This window comes from Vanacampus margaritifer, chromosome 15 (genome assembly GCF_051991255.1).
Source record: "Vanacampus margaritifer isolate UIUO_Vmar chromosome 15, RoL_Vmar_1.0, whole genome shotgun sequence".
NCBI classification, from domain to species: Eukaryota; Metazoa; Chordata; class Actinopteri; order Syngnathiformes; family Syngnathidae; genus Vanacampus; species Vanacampus margaritifer.
The window spans coordinates 8,702,174-8,717,845 of NC_135446.1; the positions used below are offsets into that span (position 1 = coordinate 8,702,174).

Genomic DNA, 15,672 nt, shown 5'->3' on the forward strand with positions numbered 1-15,672 from the left:
ACAAGGAGTATTAGCTCCTCGGCAGAGGCGTACTTAAAGCATGATGCTATTTATAATCGCAGCAGAGAGTTGGGTGGGCGCAAAATATTTTCTTCCTCCTTGTGTGTGTGGGGGGGGTAACAAAAAAAAATGTGTATCGTAGTGGCTACTCAAGATCACACCCACAATGTGGTCTCGACCAATCAAGAGGTAGGAGTGAGGAGGGATCGTTTTTCCAGCTACTGGACAGTAATGACCATACAGTGTACCTAATAAAGTGGCCCTAGGGACCACAATCATGACATCACAACTGATCAGGAGGTGGTGGTGATTTTCCCATTTATTGAAGTGACCATCCCAGGCCACACCCACAATGGCATCTCGACCAATAATCAGTTGGAGGTAGTGAAGAAAGTGGTAATTGTAAATAAGAACACTTTTTTTTTTTAATTATTATTGTTTATGTACACCCGGCAGTTCCAACCAATCAGTTTGTTGCTGCCATCTTGTGGCAGCTTGGTGTATGGAAACACAAAAATAAAACGATGCGTTTACTGTTTTGTATATAGTGGTACCTTGGCTCACGAACTTAATTGGTTCCCACAGAGAGTATGTGAGCCGAAAAGTTTGTCTTCCAAACAAGTATTTCCCATAGGAAACCATTGAAATGAGAATAATCCGTTCCCAGGTCCCCATAAAACACAATTTTCTACTAAAAAAGCCTTAAAACTACACAAAATATACCTTATTTTATGTATAATAAATGTGCTATTGTATTGTAATTAAAGAAATACACTGTACTGTATAATAAAGTGTTTTTATTTGCAAAACTTGCAACTTGCCTTTGTGATGGTACAGTAGTTGAAGGCTTGATGGAATGGAGTTGGAGGAGGAGGGAGGGAGGGAGTTACTGTTTGGAAGGAGAGTGCTCCGGTGTGGCTTCTCTTCTTTGCTTCTTAGGAGACTCTTTATCCTTGTTGCTGACTAAAAACCTCTTAATTGACACCTGTTGCTTTCTGAGTTGTAAGGTCTTACGAAACTGAGGCATCACATTATCATTCATCATGTTGATGATTCTCATAGCCAGTCTTTTCTGAATGGTACTGTTCGATAAAAGCCTGCACATCACTCCACTTAGTTAACATGGTCTTGATGCTCTCACTTGATGCTGCAGCCATCTCCTCCTCCTCGTCCTCACATGACAACTCCTGAATGGCTTCCTTCTGCTTGTCCTCTTGAAGGCGAATCAAATCCTGTGTTGAGGACCTCATTATGAACTTCCAGGTTGCCTCTTGATGATATCCGAGTGAAGTTGCCGTGCTTTCTCGGCGATAATACCCGGGACGCTAAGTCACACAAACGCACACCTCGTTCGTGTTTTTCGATGATCTCCTTCTTCTGCTCGACCGTAATTTTCTTTAATGTCTTCTTAGGCTTAACACTAGCCTGTGGTGGGGTCTTTTTCGGTTCCATGATAGCAAAAGTACACTCCAAAATGGTCCATAATGTCTACCAAACACAAACCACGTCCGCACTGAAAGAAAGGGGGTGACGAACTGGGACGCCGTGAGCGTGCGTCAGCTTCTCGTGATTTCTCGTGTCGCGTTATTTGGTTCGTCCGCCGAAAACTAGTTCGTCAGCTAAGACTATATGCTCGCGAATTTAATGTTCGTGAGGCGAAAAGTTCGTGAGCTGAAGCGTTCGTGAGCCGAGGTACCACTAAATGACTGTACAGACGCTCCCCAACTTACGAACGAGTTACGTTCCGAGCGATCGTTCGTAAGGTGAATTTGTTCGTAAGTTGCTTCAGTGCTATATTTTGTATTATAATTTATGTTTAAAGAGAATACGTACAGTACGGTACTACGTATGTTAGAGAGAGAGAGCGAGAGACACACACAGTATGTACATGTACGTAATAAGATAAATAAAATGAAGTTTAACTTACTTTTGGAAGATGTACTCGATGCTTAAGGATTTGATGGAGGAGGAGGAAGAGGAGGATTTTATATCATGAGAGGTTCTTCGTCGTCGTTGGAATGGCCTTCAAAAGTTACTTCCTCCTCCGTAACTTCAATGTAGGAAGAAGTTGAGGGTCGCGGAGAAGAAGATGAGGGTTGATGAGTATCTTCCTTGGAGGATTTACTAGAAACTGGCCGAAAGAAGCGATCTAACTACGATTGCACAGTTTTCTTCTTTTTTCATCATAAATGATGCGGTAGCACTGTATGGCATCATTCAATTGATTTGCAACCTTTGTGCAACGTTCAATATTTGGGTCTTGCTGCTCGAAGAGTGCGATGGCTTTATCTATGAGCGACCCTCCTCCTCGACACGTTGCTGAGCCTCCAATGCTGGGTGAGCTCTCACAACGCCAAGCGTCGGTATTAGCGGCGGAAAGAAGCACTACAGTACTCGGAAAAAGGTGCGCAATAAAAAATCTAACTTACAGCATCTCTTTCCGAACATTTTTTGACATGCGCGCATGCACGCAGACATGTTCGTATGTACCGTTGTTCGTAACTCGAATGTTCGTAAGTAGGGGAGCGTCTGTACTTTTTTTCTCCTTTCAGTCATTTCACATCAGACTATTCAATCCCAAGTTTTTTTCTTTTCTCCAAACCAGGAGCTTTGTGTAAAACTTTCTCTCCACTGACAACCCAACAGCAAAGGTGCTTCCTTTAAAATGAATACCCAACCAGTGCGTTCCAATCAGAACGGTGCCTGGAAAATGACGTGCAATAAATGCTGGTCGAAGCGCTCTGGAACTTCAGCCATGGAGAGCACGTCGTCAGTCATGAGGTAAGCGATGGGGCCCAAGCGAGTCCAAACGCACCTCTCGCAAAGTGTGCCCTCGTTAGACAGGCCAGTTGTCTGGATGGAGTCAAAAGGTAGACATAAAAATCACACCTAAATAAATGTTTGAAAACAAACTCAACTGTATTTAGGCAGTTATTCTTTTTTTTGTCTGCAGCTCCATACACAAAGGTTGGGAAAACCCAGTTTTTGAAAAGTTGCTGAACATCCTCACATATGTCATCTGTCTTTTGCACATCATGAAAGCAGCACCGGGCGTGATGCAGTTGGGACAGTCGGAAATGAGGCACGGTGGCGTCTCGCCAGCTTTCATCGGGGCGCTGGGGATCACTGGCTTCAAGAAGTATTCCTGTTGATGATAAGGTAAATACATGACTTTTACATCAACTGTGTGTAGCATGTGCGAGCGTGTGATCATGTCCTACGCCAGTCTGGCTGATGATGCGGCGGATGCTCCTAGTGATGATCAGCGTTGTTTTAGCGCGTGTAACCGCCACATAGAGCAGGTTCCATTCATCGTGGGGGATTTTAGCTAAGAATTAGAAATAGGATCAAAAGTCAAATACGGTGGTACCTTGAGCTACAATTTGTATTTGTTTTGTGATTCAAAGAGGAAAAAAAAAAAAAAAACATTTTTAATGCAAAAACGCAAACACTCACAAAAAGAAAAGTCGTCGACAAAGTGGTGCATGTTGTGTCTGGAGTAGGGAACGTTGACAAAGTCGTCACTGACCATCACAATTTCAAATTCCAGGCCTTTAGCTTTGTGGACGGTACCAAGTATGAAGTCTTTAAAGGAATTAGAAAACATTCATGAACTTTAATGGAGTTTTTTTCTCTCCTAATATTCAAAAGTGCAAACCTGCTTTTCCAGCATTGTCCTCAGAGTGCCTCCTCAGACGCTTCACCAGATCGGGGATGCGATTTTTGTATTTGGCTACAATCGTGAGCTTAGCGTCCAGGTCGCGGTCTAAGGTATGATGGGCGTAGCTCTTCAGGGCCTCAATGGAGTTTTGTTTGATCTTTGCAAACGATGCAATCAGGTGGTCCCTGATCACTGATAAGGAGAACGACAATCATTTCAAAGTGATTCCTTAGCTAGTGAGAAGTGAGCAAAATGGTGTGCGTGAGACTCACGTTTGCGATTTTCTTTGTCTTCCATTAGGTACCAAATGTCCTTGATCTTATTCAAACCAATGTTGTCCACACCCTGTGAAGTGAAAAACATCCACTGTCAACATGTCAGTGTTTTGTTTTTTTGTTTTAAATGTATTTGACACTTTCTGGGCAGTTTTTTTTATTTATTTCTGCTATAGCTCAGTGCATGACAAGGGTGGGCAAAGTATGGCTGGTGGACCACAAATGGAAAGCACTATTCTTTAATCTGGCCCAAGAGCTGCATTTAGGCACCCCCCCCCCAAAAAAAAAAATGTGGTTAATTAAAAAGTATTTATTCATTTTATATGTATGTTTAATTCATTTTATTAACAATAGATTGCCACATTGTAAGTAATGTTTGTCAAATAAACAATTTTGTACATGCATGTAATGTGTTAATTAGGATAAAGTAATGAAAATAATTATTTTATTAAAATTAACTATTTTATATAAAATACCGAAATATTAGTAAATATACTGTACTTTTGTGTTATTAAATAACTGACTAATTTATTACAATTATATAATTTTAATAAAATATTTTATTAAAATATACATTTTTACATAAAATAAAAAATGTACTTATTTTATTAACGACAAGGTAGTTTATACATTTTACATCCACATTTAACTCTTTGACTGCCAGACGTTTTCAGAAACAGGATGTCGCCAGTGCCAGACGATTTAAGCATTTTGACTGATCTTTCAAGGTCCACAGAAAATGTTGTGTTTGGACTATGGAAACACACATACTACTAATGAAAGATTGAACTCTCATCTTTCATCAGAAAAAAAAAGTTTGTTTCTACCTTATTCCGTTCTTCAGTAATCAACAATAGAAAATGGTTAGTTTCACCGAAATGCTCTGTTTTGAAACAAAAAGCGGAGAAAAGCTTTTTGTGAAACAATGTTATTTCATGCACTCTAGTGAATTCTACACTTCTTTTTGTCCATGAATGATGCCACAAACACTTAAATAGTGCTTTACTTCTGTAAAACGCTATCACCAACAATGAAAAAGTGTTTTTTGGTTGCAAAATACGTTTATTTCCATTCAACAGTGTAACAATTTGACAAAACAATTTCGCAAACTATTTACAAATGTGTGCAACTGTGGTACTATTTACAATTATGTGGATGTTTCAAATACAGTTTTTCTTTTTGTAACGCTCCCATGCGTGCAAGGAGACGCAGCAGGATTTGCACAACAGATTAGTTTCACTTGCGATGGCTCCTTCCGCGTGCAGACGTTACACTTTCTTGACGGCCTTTTTTTCCGGGGAATAGCAAGTAGCAGACTGTACCCACTCCTCCGATGAATATGCATTGGACTCGGGGCACTCTTCGTCGTCCGATTGAACGTCCGCCTGAGCGTGCTCGGTTGTGCTCCGCGTTTTCCGGTGTTAGCATCGCTAGCCCGTGAACCTTTATGACGTCGTCATAGCCGCCGCGTCAGCGCTTCCAACTTCGGCGTCAACCTCGGAGTCACCATCATCATCATCGATGATGATCATCGTCGTCATCAATGTGCTCTTTAGCGTTGGTCGATGCTTTTCGTCTTTGAAAAAAACTGCTCGAGCGTGAGCTGCTTGCAACCGGTCGCCATGTTCTCTTCCCTTCCCCAGCCATTGTCCCCTCTAGCTCCGCCTCACGTCTTCTACTGACGCCTACCCAATCTTGTCAAAAGAGAGTCATTGCTGCCATCTAGGGGCCAAAAATAGTCATTAGGCTAACTAGATCTGCTTGAAACTTTCACCGCAGCTGGCCAAGGCTTTCCTCCACCCATTCCCCCCCCCCCCAAAAAAATTAAATAAATAAATAAATAAATAAAAAATTGGAGAACGTCTTTTAACGTCCTTGGCGGCCCTCCGTAGGTTTTTACTAAACGTCATTTAACGTTTTTGGCAGTCAAAGAGTTAAGTTGTTTTTTTAAAAACAAATTTATTGCAAATAAAATGGAACAAAACAGTGCACTACATTATAGTAGCACTTTCATATAAACATTTTTAACAATTATATTAAACATTTGGTAACTTAATTACCGGTATGAGTAAATTACTTCAAAATGACAATAGATTTTTAAAATCATGCTTAACTTTTTTTAAAATAGAATTTATGATGAATACACATTTCATCCATTACTGTACTTTGACCTCATATAAAAATGACCTGTCCATTTTGAAAATCCAAAGTTTGTGCCTAAGGACAACACAAATTTCCTTAAAACCCGAAGTCCGGGATGTTGAGTGGTCCTTATTGAGGCATTTTAATTCAATGCTTTCTTCTTCCTGTATTATATAAATGCCTGTATCATCCATCATAGCTTTACTGCAAAAAAAAGTAAATCAAATAATATTCAATCGGGAAGGTTTTAATGTTGGAAAAAATAATCGGACGAATGGAGTGTGTAGCCAAGAGACTCACGCCTACGAAGTGGATGCTGCACTCCGTGTTGGCCTCAATCAGCCGCACGGCTTCGCTGAACACGCCAAAATTGCACCTGAACAAGATAGCAGTGTTTCCTTTGCTGGGGCTCTTGCCGTTGGTCACATCCTGTTGGGCCTGGGCCGATTTCCCATCAAACACACTCCCTACGAAACGTGGAAGGGAACAGGTTAACGTATGTTGGAGAGAAGATTGTTTTAGCTTTCGCTGTTTACCTTTCTGCCTTCCTCCAACTAGAATTTTGTGGACTTGCTTGCACACTGTCAGGATGCTGGCACCCACGTAGGCGATCTCAGCGCCAAAGCGGAAACTCTGAACAATAAAAGAAGACTTAGAGTGGCATGAAAAAGTGTTCACCCCTTTCCCGATTTATCGTGCATCAACATTTAGAATCTCACCAATACAACCCAACACAATTTCTAAAGGGTGATTTTTATTTTTTATAAAAAGGGAGAGAAAAAGCCAAAACCTGTGCAAACCTGTGTTAGGTAGTAGATGTGTGTATGCTCTACAGTCTGCAATGCATTAATGGCACCTCTGAAGGTGTAAATTTGCTGGTGGGGATCTCCGACCAGAATTTTGCCGCATCTCTGTATCAATAGCACGTCCATGATGGCTAAGGAAGACAGCAGGAGAGAAAGTGAATGAGAGCAACACCAACAACAATGAACAAAAGGGCAGAATTAACGCAAGACTGAGGAACGCACTCGGAGTGCAATCCTGGGCTTCGTCGATGAAAATGACATCATATTGGTCGGACAGGCGGACCTTTGGCTTTTGCAGCTGCCATAACTTTAGGTAACCTGTAGGAGAAAATACAAGCTTTTAAAATGTTCGTATCGCTCGCATAATAAGTCGCTGAGTTACCATCGTGAGTCATGTTATATCCTTTTACGTCCGTCTCATTGAGGTCCTTCATTTTCATCCAAATGTCCCGTGCATCTCGGACATACAACTACAGATACAAAAGGATGAGTTTGAACGTGTGTGTGTTTTTAACAGCTGTTTAAATGATATAACTGTAGGGTATTGAAATCATACATTTTGGTTCAAATGCAGGAAATAGTCATTCTGTACGGGATTTTCATTCGAATGGGCTGCTTGGCTGCTGGTAATCATTACTTTTTTTCTTAAAAAAAAAAAGCTGAACTCTTTCAACCTATAGCGGGTGTGTCTTGCTATCTTAACTAGCTTACAGAGTTTTGTGCTGCACTCACCTGTTTGTCATCTTCGTTTATGGACGTCTTGAGGCCTTGAAGACTCACTTGTGCGCTTGGCACATGGCTTACGTTGATGGTTTCGTCAACCGAAGCCATGAAGCTGTTGAGGGTCATGGCTACCACTTTGGCCTTGGCGTACCCGCCTCGGCCTTCGGGGAGGACCGTGTTGATGGAAAATGAACTCAGATTAAAGGTGAGCTTCTTTTGGTATCTGGGTCACAGAAAAAAAAGAGATGTCAATATCTGAAGTGCGTATGAGTTGGACATTTTATTGTGCACGCTTCTCACAATTTGCCAATGTCTCTATAAGCCAGCGAGTGGACAGTTTTGCAGTCCACGTTCGGCGGGAAACGTTGCAAAGCCTCGCGAGCCACCGACTTATTGAAGGCGACGTACAAGAAGCGGAGGTGCAGCCGCTGCGCTGCGTACTTGATCAGCGTGGTCGTTTTCCCCGTACCTTCAATGCAAAAGGTATGCGAGCTGGCAGCGGATTTGGATTGTTCTCCAAATGTTGAGTGTGAATTTTCACCGTACCTGCAAAAGCAACAATCTTCACCAAGTGGTCTTTCTGAATGTCGTGGCTGAGGATGTGCAGCTGTTCGGAGGTCATCTTCATGCGCGAGCCACTGGCGGGAACACAAAAAGATGCCAGATCATTTCTTGACCGCTAAGGGACGTTTAGTTTGCATATCCAAATCACAAAGCTTAAAAGGAAACATGGTCAATAAGATATTCAGTCAGTCTCGCAATTGCTTAATTGAGGACTCATTGCAAACTATTTGGCCAATAATTCATAGCCGTATGATGTATAAGAAGAACATGTTAAAATGTAAAGTGATGATCTCACCTGTCTTCTGAGGAGCTAACAGAAAAGGGGCCGTTCTCCCTCAGATGAAGAACATAATAGATGTTGTAATGCAACCTGGAATAGAAAGCCAACCCAATTTTTTTTTAAAGGAAATATATTTGACCTTTTTTCCCCACAATTTAAAAGTTACCAGGTATTAATAAAATATATTTACTGTACTACTTTCTATACCCCCCCACTGCCCCAAAAAAATTGAATCAATAGTAAACCCAAAATATTTGTATGCAAACAATTAAAAAGTCAATTGTCCATAATACTGTATGCACCCGATTAAGATGGAAAAAAGATTCCCGATAAATAGATTCGGCAGCAGGCCTCACCTCCAGTGTTGTCACGATACCCAAATTTTGACTTTGATACTATAACTGCATAAAATACCTCGATACCGGTACTGAAACGGTACCTCGACAAAACTCTACAACATCAGCAAAAGCAGCAAAATTCAAACTTGACAAAAGAACTTCAAATAATTTTTTTATTATTATTAATTCAAAATATTGGTATGTATACATGTTAATTTATGCGCATACTGTATATATTTATGTTTATCTGTATGTGCTTGCACATTGCATGCCATATTTTTGAAGTACTGTATTTGACTGCATTTGATGTCATCCATTTTGAATATTGGCAATACAGTGGCACTCAATGTAACGTTGCTTGAGTGTGCGTGCATGTCTCTGCTCTTCTCCATTTCGCTCCCAATTAGTCGAATGCTTAATCAATTACTACAAACTGGGAAGAAAATAATTCACACTCCACTTATTTTTAAGGGAAATGTCAGAAATGCATCACAACCTGTTTCCGTTGCTGTCAGTCGTCTGAGCTTTTTCTATGCAGTACTGTGATTTCCTACTGTGTGCCTGTTCATTGAACGCACCTTGAGTCCACTGCAAGAATGATTGCTGCTTTTTGCTTTTTTTAACATTTGCTCTTGTTACAAAACGTTTCTAAAACTGAAAATTGAAAACCACACGTGTGTTCTTCATGTGTTTGCCGGGCTTTCTCGTATTTATTTATTTTTCTAAGTACCGGCACCAAGAAAAAATGATACCGAGCCGTTTTTGACGCCAAAACATCAAGGTACGGTACTGGTACCGGTATCCTGTGCAACACTACTCACCTCTCGCTAATTTTAATTTTGTGCCTCACGACCCCGAGCAGCACCATTGCCATGTGACTGAGGTACTCGGTGACGGCGCTGTACGACATGCAGTCGTTTAGCAACGTCACCAAAGCCTGCACGTCGTCGACGCTCTCACTGAGGAGTAATATCACCGCCATGGCTGCAAACGGGTTGGGGCCCTTCGGGGATCAAACACATGTAAGGCTTGGAGACAACGCGCGTACTATAGAAATTGTGCGAGTGTGTAAACTGAACCTCGATTTCCAGATTTTGGCACTTGGGAACATTCCGAATGCATAATCTGATGGAGGCTTCCGCATGAAGAAAAAAGCGATGTTTCTTCACACACTCCAGAACCGCCGTCGGATTCACCCTCTCGCCGAACTTATGCTGCGCCATTAAACTGTTCTCGAACAAAGAGCCTCTGTTGATGTTTGGAAAGCAGGCCACACACACCCTATTTAGCAGAATCACTTACACAACGAGGTTTCGGATGCCGTGCTGATACATTTTTGGCTTTATGATGCCGCTGCTGAGCAATGAGGAGGTGACCTCCACCAAGGTGGCCTCTTCCTGCATCATGTAGCGATAGTACCGTTTCTTGAAGGGCATAAACTGAAGAAGAAGAAAAAAAACAATCCTTTATATGGTGCACAGACTGTAAGTTGAAAAGGCTGGTCAAAAGGTAGGTCTACTTTTTAGGATAGTGCAATAAGAGGAAGGTAGCATGGAAGGAAAGCCGATATGGAAGGTTAGCATGGAAGGAAGGATGCAAGGAAGAGTCTTTCGGAATGCCAAACATCAGTCGTTAAGACGCAGAGAGGCCTCTGTCCTTCAGGTGTGTAACCAACATCATTTTACAAATTAATAGAATATTAATGAGGGAGTTTCCACCCAACAACTTGACGGACTTGTACTGCATTCCAAAAGTGTAAATCCACATTGGAGCCTAAATAGTTGACTTCCCACATCAAAATTAGGAAGAAAAGTTCTTTTTTTTTTTTTTAAGAAAGGGATGAAGTAAGGATCAAAAAGAAAAAAAGGGAGGACATAAAGATGGTATGGATGGAGAAAAAAGTGAGGGATGAAAGGAGGGAGAAAGATCAAAGGGCAGGAGGGATGACAGATGAACAAAGGGAGGAATAAAGGATGATTACTTTTTTTTTTACCAAATAAAACCATAAATGCAATAAAATTTAAAATGGAGTGCACTTTTTATCTACTCCATACGCCAACTTTTGTCCCACCCAGTTCAGCTGAAGGCTTTGTGGTATGTCACCTTGTCATCCTCAATCATGTTGCGCCAGCGATGGCACACAAGTCCAGCGCTCCGGTACATATCGCGAGCAGGTAGGAGGCCGAGGACCTGCCTGAGCACCTCCTCCGGGAGGTCGTCAATACAACCCTGAGGCTGCAGCAGGTCCTTGCTGCAGCCCAGGAGGCCGTAGGCAGCATCTGGCAGGGCCTCCACCTCTGACTCCTCGTGCACCAACTTCTCACTGCAGTCAAACTCGTCTTTAAACATGTCGGCCGTAACTCCCTCTAAGTAGTCAATGTCCTTGTTTTCAGGCTCCTCCTCAAGGTCGAAGGGAAACGAGTCTTCATCGTCCTCACCCAAATTGACCGCGTCTTCTGCTTCGCCATTGAGACCATCTATGCATGTGGAGAAACAGTTTTCCGCATTGAAGGTGACGCATCAGAAATGTTTCTCCTCCCAACCCTTTTCACCGTTATGCCATAACAGTCTTTGATAAAGGTTGATGTTAAATGTTCATTTATACACTTCATTAATCATTTCTATTTATTTCACACAATGTATGTATGTTAACAAACTTTCTGGAACAGATTAATCACGAGAACCGAGATTCTCTATATTGATTCAAGACGTTAATACCTGCATGTTGGTGATTCTGAGATGAGTGACTAAAAATGTGTCACCTCGTTTTCATGATTTATTTTTCTTTTAGACGTGCCTGTAAGTATACAAGAACTGGAGATATTGAAAAAAGGGTGTAAATGTAATGTAATCACCACATTTCCGTCTCTTGGTAGTCCTTGGATTCAGACTGGAAGCGCTGCTCCGGCTACTGGTTAAGTTTTGGGGGTTGGTGAGGGCTTCAAAACCCGCTTCACTTTTTTCTAGATCGTCCGCATTTAAATGCCTCCTCTTGGCCCTCCCTTAGAATAAATTCATAACAAATTAAAAACAAAACCGTAATAACAATAGCCATTCGACTTGGGTTGGGGACATACCTTTTACGGCCACTTCCATATTATTTTCTTGTGTTCAGCATGTAAGGTACCTGTATTTGACTGGGCTCCTTCACCCAAACGTCAACATTTGGTGCTAAAACTATTGAAAGTTGGGAGCTAAAGGTTTGCATTCGCTTACAACACAAACTTTAACTGAGTCGCTCACTTGCTTCAAGTATTTAACTCTAAATACTTGTTGGTAAAATGCTTTCGCACTGAGTTAATTTCAAGATCAAACGAAGAGTTGTTTAGGCGGAAATGACATCGTGGAGGCGATTGGGAGCTTTTGTTTTTGCTTTGATACATGTTAGTGCCTCCATGTGGAGGGAAGGTGTAACAATTCTATCGGTGTGTTGATTCAAATTATATATTGTTCGTAATTTCGTTTTATTGGAAATAAAACAAATACTCGTATTATTATAATTGGTTGGCCAATTAAATAAGCGAAAATATACATTTAACATTTTTAAATTTTAAAGAGTTAAATTGGGTTATATATTGAAAATAAAACGCACAAGTAAAATAATTTAGATTTGTTACAATCACACACTGTAACTGTATTTTAAAACGAAATAACATAAAAAAAGAAAAGAGAAAAAAAAGATATTTAAAATTAATCATTAAAATTACACATTTTTAGACATCAATAAGTCCGGAATATAAAATTGACAAACTTTTTGGGAACATTTTCTTCCAAGCAATTTATATTTATATTGACATTAACATAGTTAAACATGCTCTTGGATTGTATACTGTATACCTATATATTTTCTAATAAAAGATTCACACAAGATCACACGGGTAGTAACACATTTATTAATTTGTCAGAAAATTCTAGTGCCTGGACTAAGTACAGCATCAATATTGGAATGATGGCCTCAAAACAAGGCAGGAGGCACAGCATGGATTGCTTAGCAGTATTTTTTTTGTCCTTACAGTAGAGTTGAAATAGAGAGAATGAAACCCCAGATACATGTAAACGTTAATAGATTAACTAACATAATTGTAATATTAGATTAAAAACAAACTGCGTTAACCACACAGCAATGAAGCATCCACTAAAATTTGGAAACCGGCCCACAAAACCAGCCCCTCAAAAAGCTTTTACCAATTAGTTTTCAACAGTGTTTGACATACATGTCCTACTAAGTTAGTACCAATATGTTAGCGCATGTTAATTAATGCATTACAGTCACAAAACATAACTTGGCACATTACTAGAATGTTGTAAAACCTGAAACATGATCTTGACCATATTTCCTATGGATGTGACTATGAAATTAGACACACAGACATGATATGTGGGATCCAAACAATGACACCTAAAAAAATTGTTGTAGGCTTATTTGGACTTGGAATGTCACCTTGGAAAATTGAAAATCATCGCATCATGTAATTTAAAATGGTCTTAATCGTTCGGTTCGATGTAAAAATACTATTTCAGCCCCTGTTGTTTCACTGCTTGAGCACGGGGAGCTCCCTCGGCTTGAAAAATGCCTGCACCATCCCCATGGCGAAAATGTAAACCTTGGCATCCACCACAATGTCTTCTTTCTTCAGGAGCTCTACAGAATGAAACACAGTCAAAGGCTTATTAAACAATTTATTTGAGATGTAGAGTACACAAGTCAGTAGCGAAAATCCGCAAATAATCGATGCCACCATCACCAAATTATCTAGAGATGCCACAGGGTAGCGCCAAAGCAATACTTTTACATTAGACATGGCTTTGGCTTAAGTATAAAAACAGCAAATAGAAAAAATAGACAAAGTATTCCGTAAATAGGTGAATTCACAAGTAGCCAGTACACAAGAACCATAAAGATCTTACCATCTATTTTCGTCTGAAATTCATCAAGAGGTAAAAGGATGACTTCCACAAATTCTGGAAAAAAGGCCAATGTTATCTAATTCATTTAGTGGGAGCATTATTTTTGAAAATATATCAGACTCAACTTACCCCCATCACCTGAAGAGAAACACAAAAGAAAAAATAGTTTTATACAGTTTGTTTGACAGTTTTAGTCATATCAACTTAAGTTGCATTCAGGTGATTCTGGAGCCAGAAAATAAAAGTTGAATTTTGGATACGTTTTAGGACCTTCAGATATCGTGTTGTTGTTTTGTCTAGCCTGTGCTTTGGAATTGGACAGCTCTGTGGTCATGTGTGCTGCATTATTAAGTGTCACATGCAAAGCGTGTGTGTTCAAACATGAAAACAAAACTTCTCACTCTCCCTCACCCAGCTGCTGTGTCGGGTTGATGTTCTCCATTTCATCACCATTGATGTTGACCATGACAATCTGGGTGGTGCAGTTGGACAGGCCGGGGTCCAAGCAAGTCACTGGATTAAACAACAACAAAATGTGTTTCCAGAGCACAGAATTTGTACCCCACCAAGTTCGCCAAAGTTTGTGAATATGAAACAACACCTGGCGTCACTCCGACAACTTCGCCTTTGTAGCCCGTTTCTTCCTTTAGCTCTCTCAGTGCCGCCGTTGCGGCGCTCTCACCCTCATCGATCAAACCTGAGCAGAGACACAAATACAACTTCACAACTATTCAACTTCTATTTAACACTTGTACTGTTCAGGTCAACGTGTTTTGACATTTGACAGCAATATTTTTTTTGAAAGGTTTCCTCACCTGCAGGAAACTCCAGAGTGAAGCATCCCAACGGTGGACGAAACTGCTTCACCATCACCACGCAGTCTCTGTGCAGCGTCCTCTTCAGCAGCGCGATGATGCCTACACCTGCAGACACATCTTGTTCAAGAAGGAATTCTATCCACTGGGTTTTAAACAAAAGGCTTGAGAACCCGATGTGACCGGTGCTGTGGTAAAAAGTACCATCTGCATCTGTGTTGGTTTGCCTAGTTGTCCTCCTCACAGTCTCCCAGATCCTGGTAGACAAAAAAACAAAACAGGGACATGACTACAAGACATGATTGATTCTTTATGTCGTGGCACAAAAAAATATATCATACCTGGTGCTTCCAGTAGGGTCTACATATGTGGTCTTCTCCAGCGTCACCCATCTCCCTGATGCTACGAGCTGTGACAAAAAGACAAGTTTGTCCCCTATATTTTTCGAGTGATCCGAAACGCAACTGATGCGTTTACGTCCCAATGCACGTACATTATCTTCAGAAAGATCTGACCCACTCATGGGATGTGACCACTCATTAACAATTCGTAATAAAACATACCTCTTCTTTCACGACGTGTGGCGCGGTCGTTTCTTTGGAATCCTCAGTGTGGTTCATTGTATTTTCTGAAAAATGAACAATTCAAGCCACCATTTCGATTAAGCCGTTGGATCTTTCTGTTCAGGAGTTATATTCAGGAGAATAACATTGTTGCGTCGACATATACTGGTATATCTAAGCTTTACGCAGAAAAACAAGTTAACGGCGTGTCAATTTCTAACTTTGAACAGTTATGTGAATTTGGAAGTGTGTAAATTTGACTCACGTGAAAACACCAACCGAGCCGAAGAAGACAATGACGTAGTTGAGTGCTCGCTCTGTTAGTACTTCCGGGTACCCCAAACGCCACCCGAATCTCAAACAAGTATCCAGTCTGGTCAAATCATTTGATTCAATAATTTGATGTTTAAATAATTATTATTTTTTATGTGTCTGTGTCGTCAAAGTAAAAAAAAAAAATCGCAATTGGTTTTGTGTTTTTTGAAGCTGAGATAGAATACCGGAGACATTCTACAAAAAAAGATTATTGTGTTGTCCCTCGTGAATGTCTACTAAAACAACATCTAAATTATTCACCCGAAACATTTTATTGATACA

General features: G+C 40.6%; 2 protein-coding genes and 1 long non-coding RNA gene across 4 annotated transcripts; 1 reads left to right on the forward strand and 2 right to left on the reverse strand.

Moving 5' to 3' along the window:
- Nucleotides 1–293: 293 nt before the first annotated feature.
- fbxo18 (F-box DNA helicase 1) lies at nt 294–12,119 on the reverse strand. 2 transcript variants are annotated; one of them, XM_077543212.1, is made up of 21 exons: nt 11,867–12,119; nt 11,648–11,791; nt 10,893–11,266; nt 10,092–10,228; nt 9,869–10,016; nt 9,611–9,792; nt 8,467–8,541; nt 8,154–8,245; nt 7,908–8,076; nt 7,617–7,830; nt 7,267–7,354; nt 7,107–7,202; nt 6,879–7,015; nt 6,615–6,711; nt 6,379–6,545; nt 3,934–4,006; nt 3,659–3,853; nt 3,457–3,585; nt 3,222–3,328; nt 3,011–3,145; nt 294–2,853 (listed from the first exon to the last, which is right to left on the reverse strand). In XM_077543212.1, the coding sequence occupies exons 1-21, from the start codon at nt 11,883–11,885 to the stop codon at nt 2,692–2,694; spliced, it is 2,940 nt and encodes a 979-aa protein (XP_077399338.1). In that variant the 5' UTR covers nt 11,886–12,119; the 3' UTR covers nt 294–2,691. The 2 variants fall into 2 exon arrangements, with proteins under 2 accessions (XP_077399338.1, XP_077399337.1); XM_077543211.1 differs by having other exon boundaries at nt 11,645–11,791.
- On the forward strand, nt 9,391–10,031 carry LOC144034465 (uncharacterized). Its single transcript, XR_013288222.1, has 3 exons — nt 9,391–9,570; nt 9,652–9,811; nt 9,881–10,031. It is a non-coding gene; the product is annotated as an uncharacterized LOC144034465 (long non-coding RNA).
- A 540-nt stretch (nt 12,120–12,659) lies between the features above and the next one.
- On the reverse strand, nt 12,660–15,454 carry nudt5 (nudix (nucleoside diphosphate linked moiety X)-type motif 5). The gene is given in 9 exon segments (XM_077543752.1): nt 12,660–13,431; nt 13,698–13,751; nt 14,079–14,210; nt 14,299–14,394; nt 14,513–14,620; nt 14,717–14,769; nt 14,854–14,921; nt 15,076–15,140; nt 15,341–15,454. Coding segments are annotated over 8 exon segments (678 nt in total). The 5' UTR covers nt 15,133–15,140; nt 15,341–15,454; the 3' UTR covers nt 12,660–13,321.
- Nucleotides 15,455–15,672: the final 218 nt, after the last annotated feature.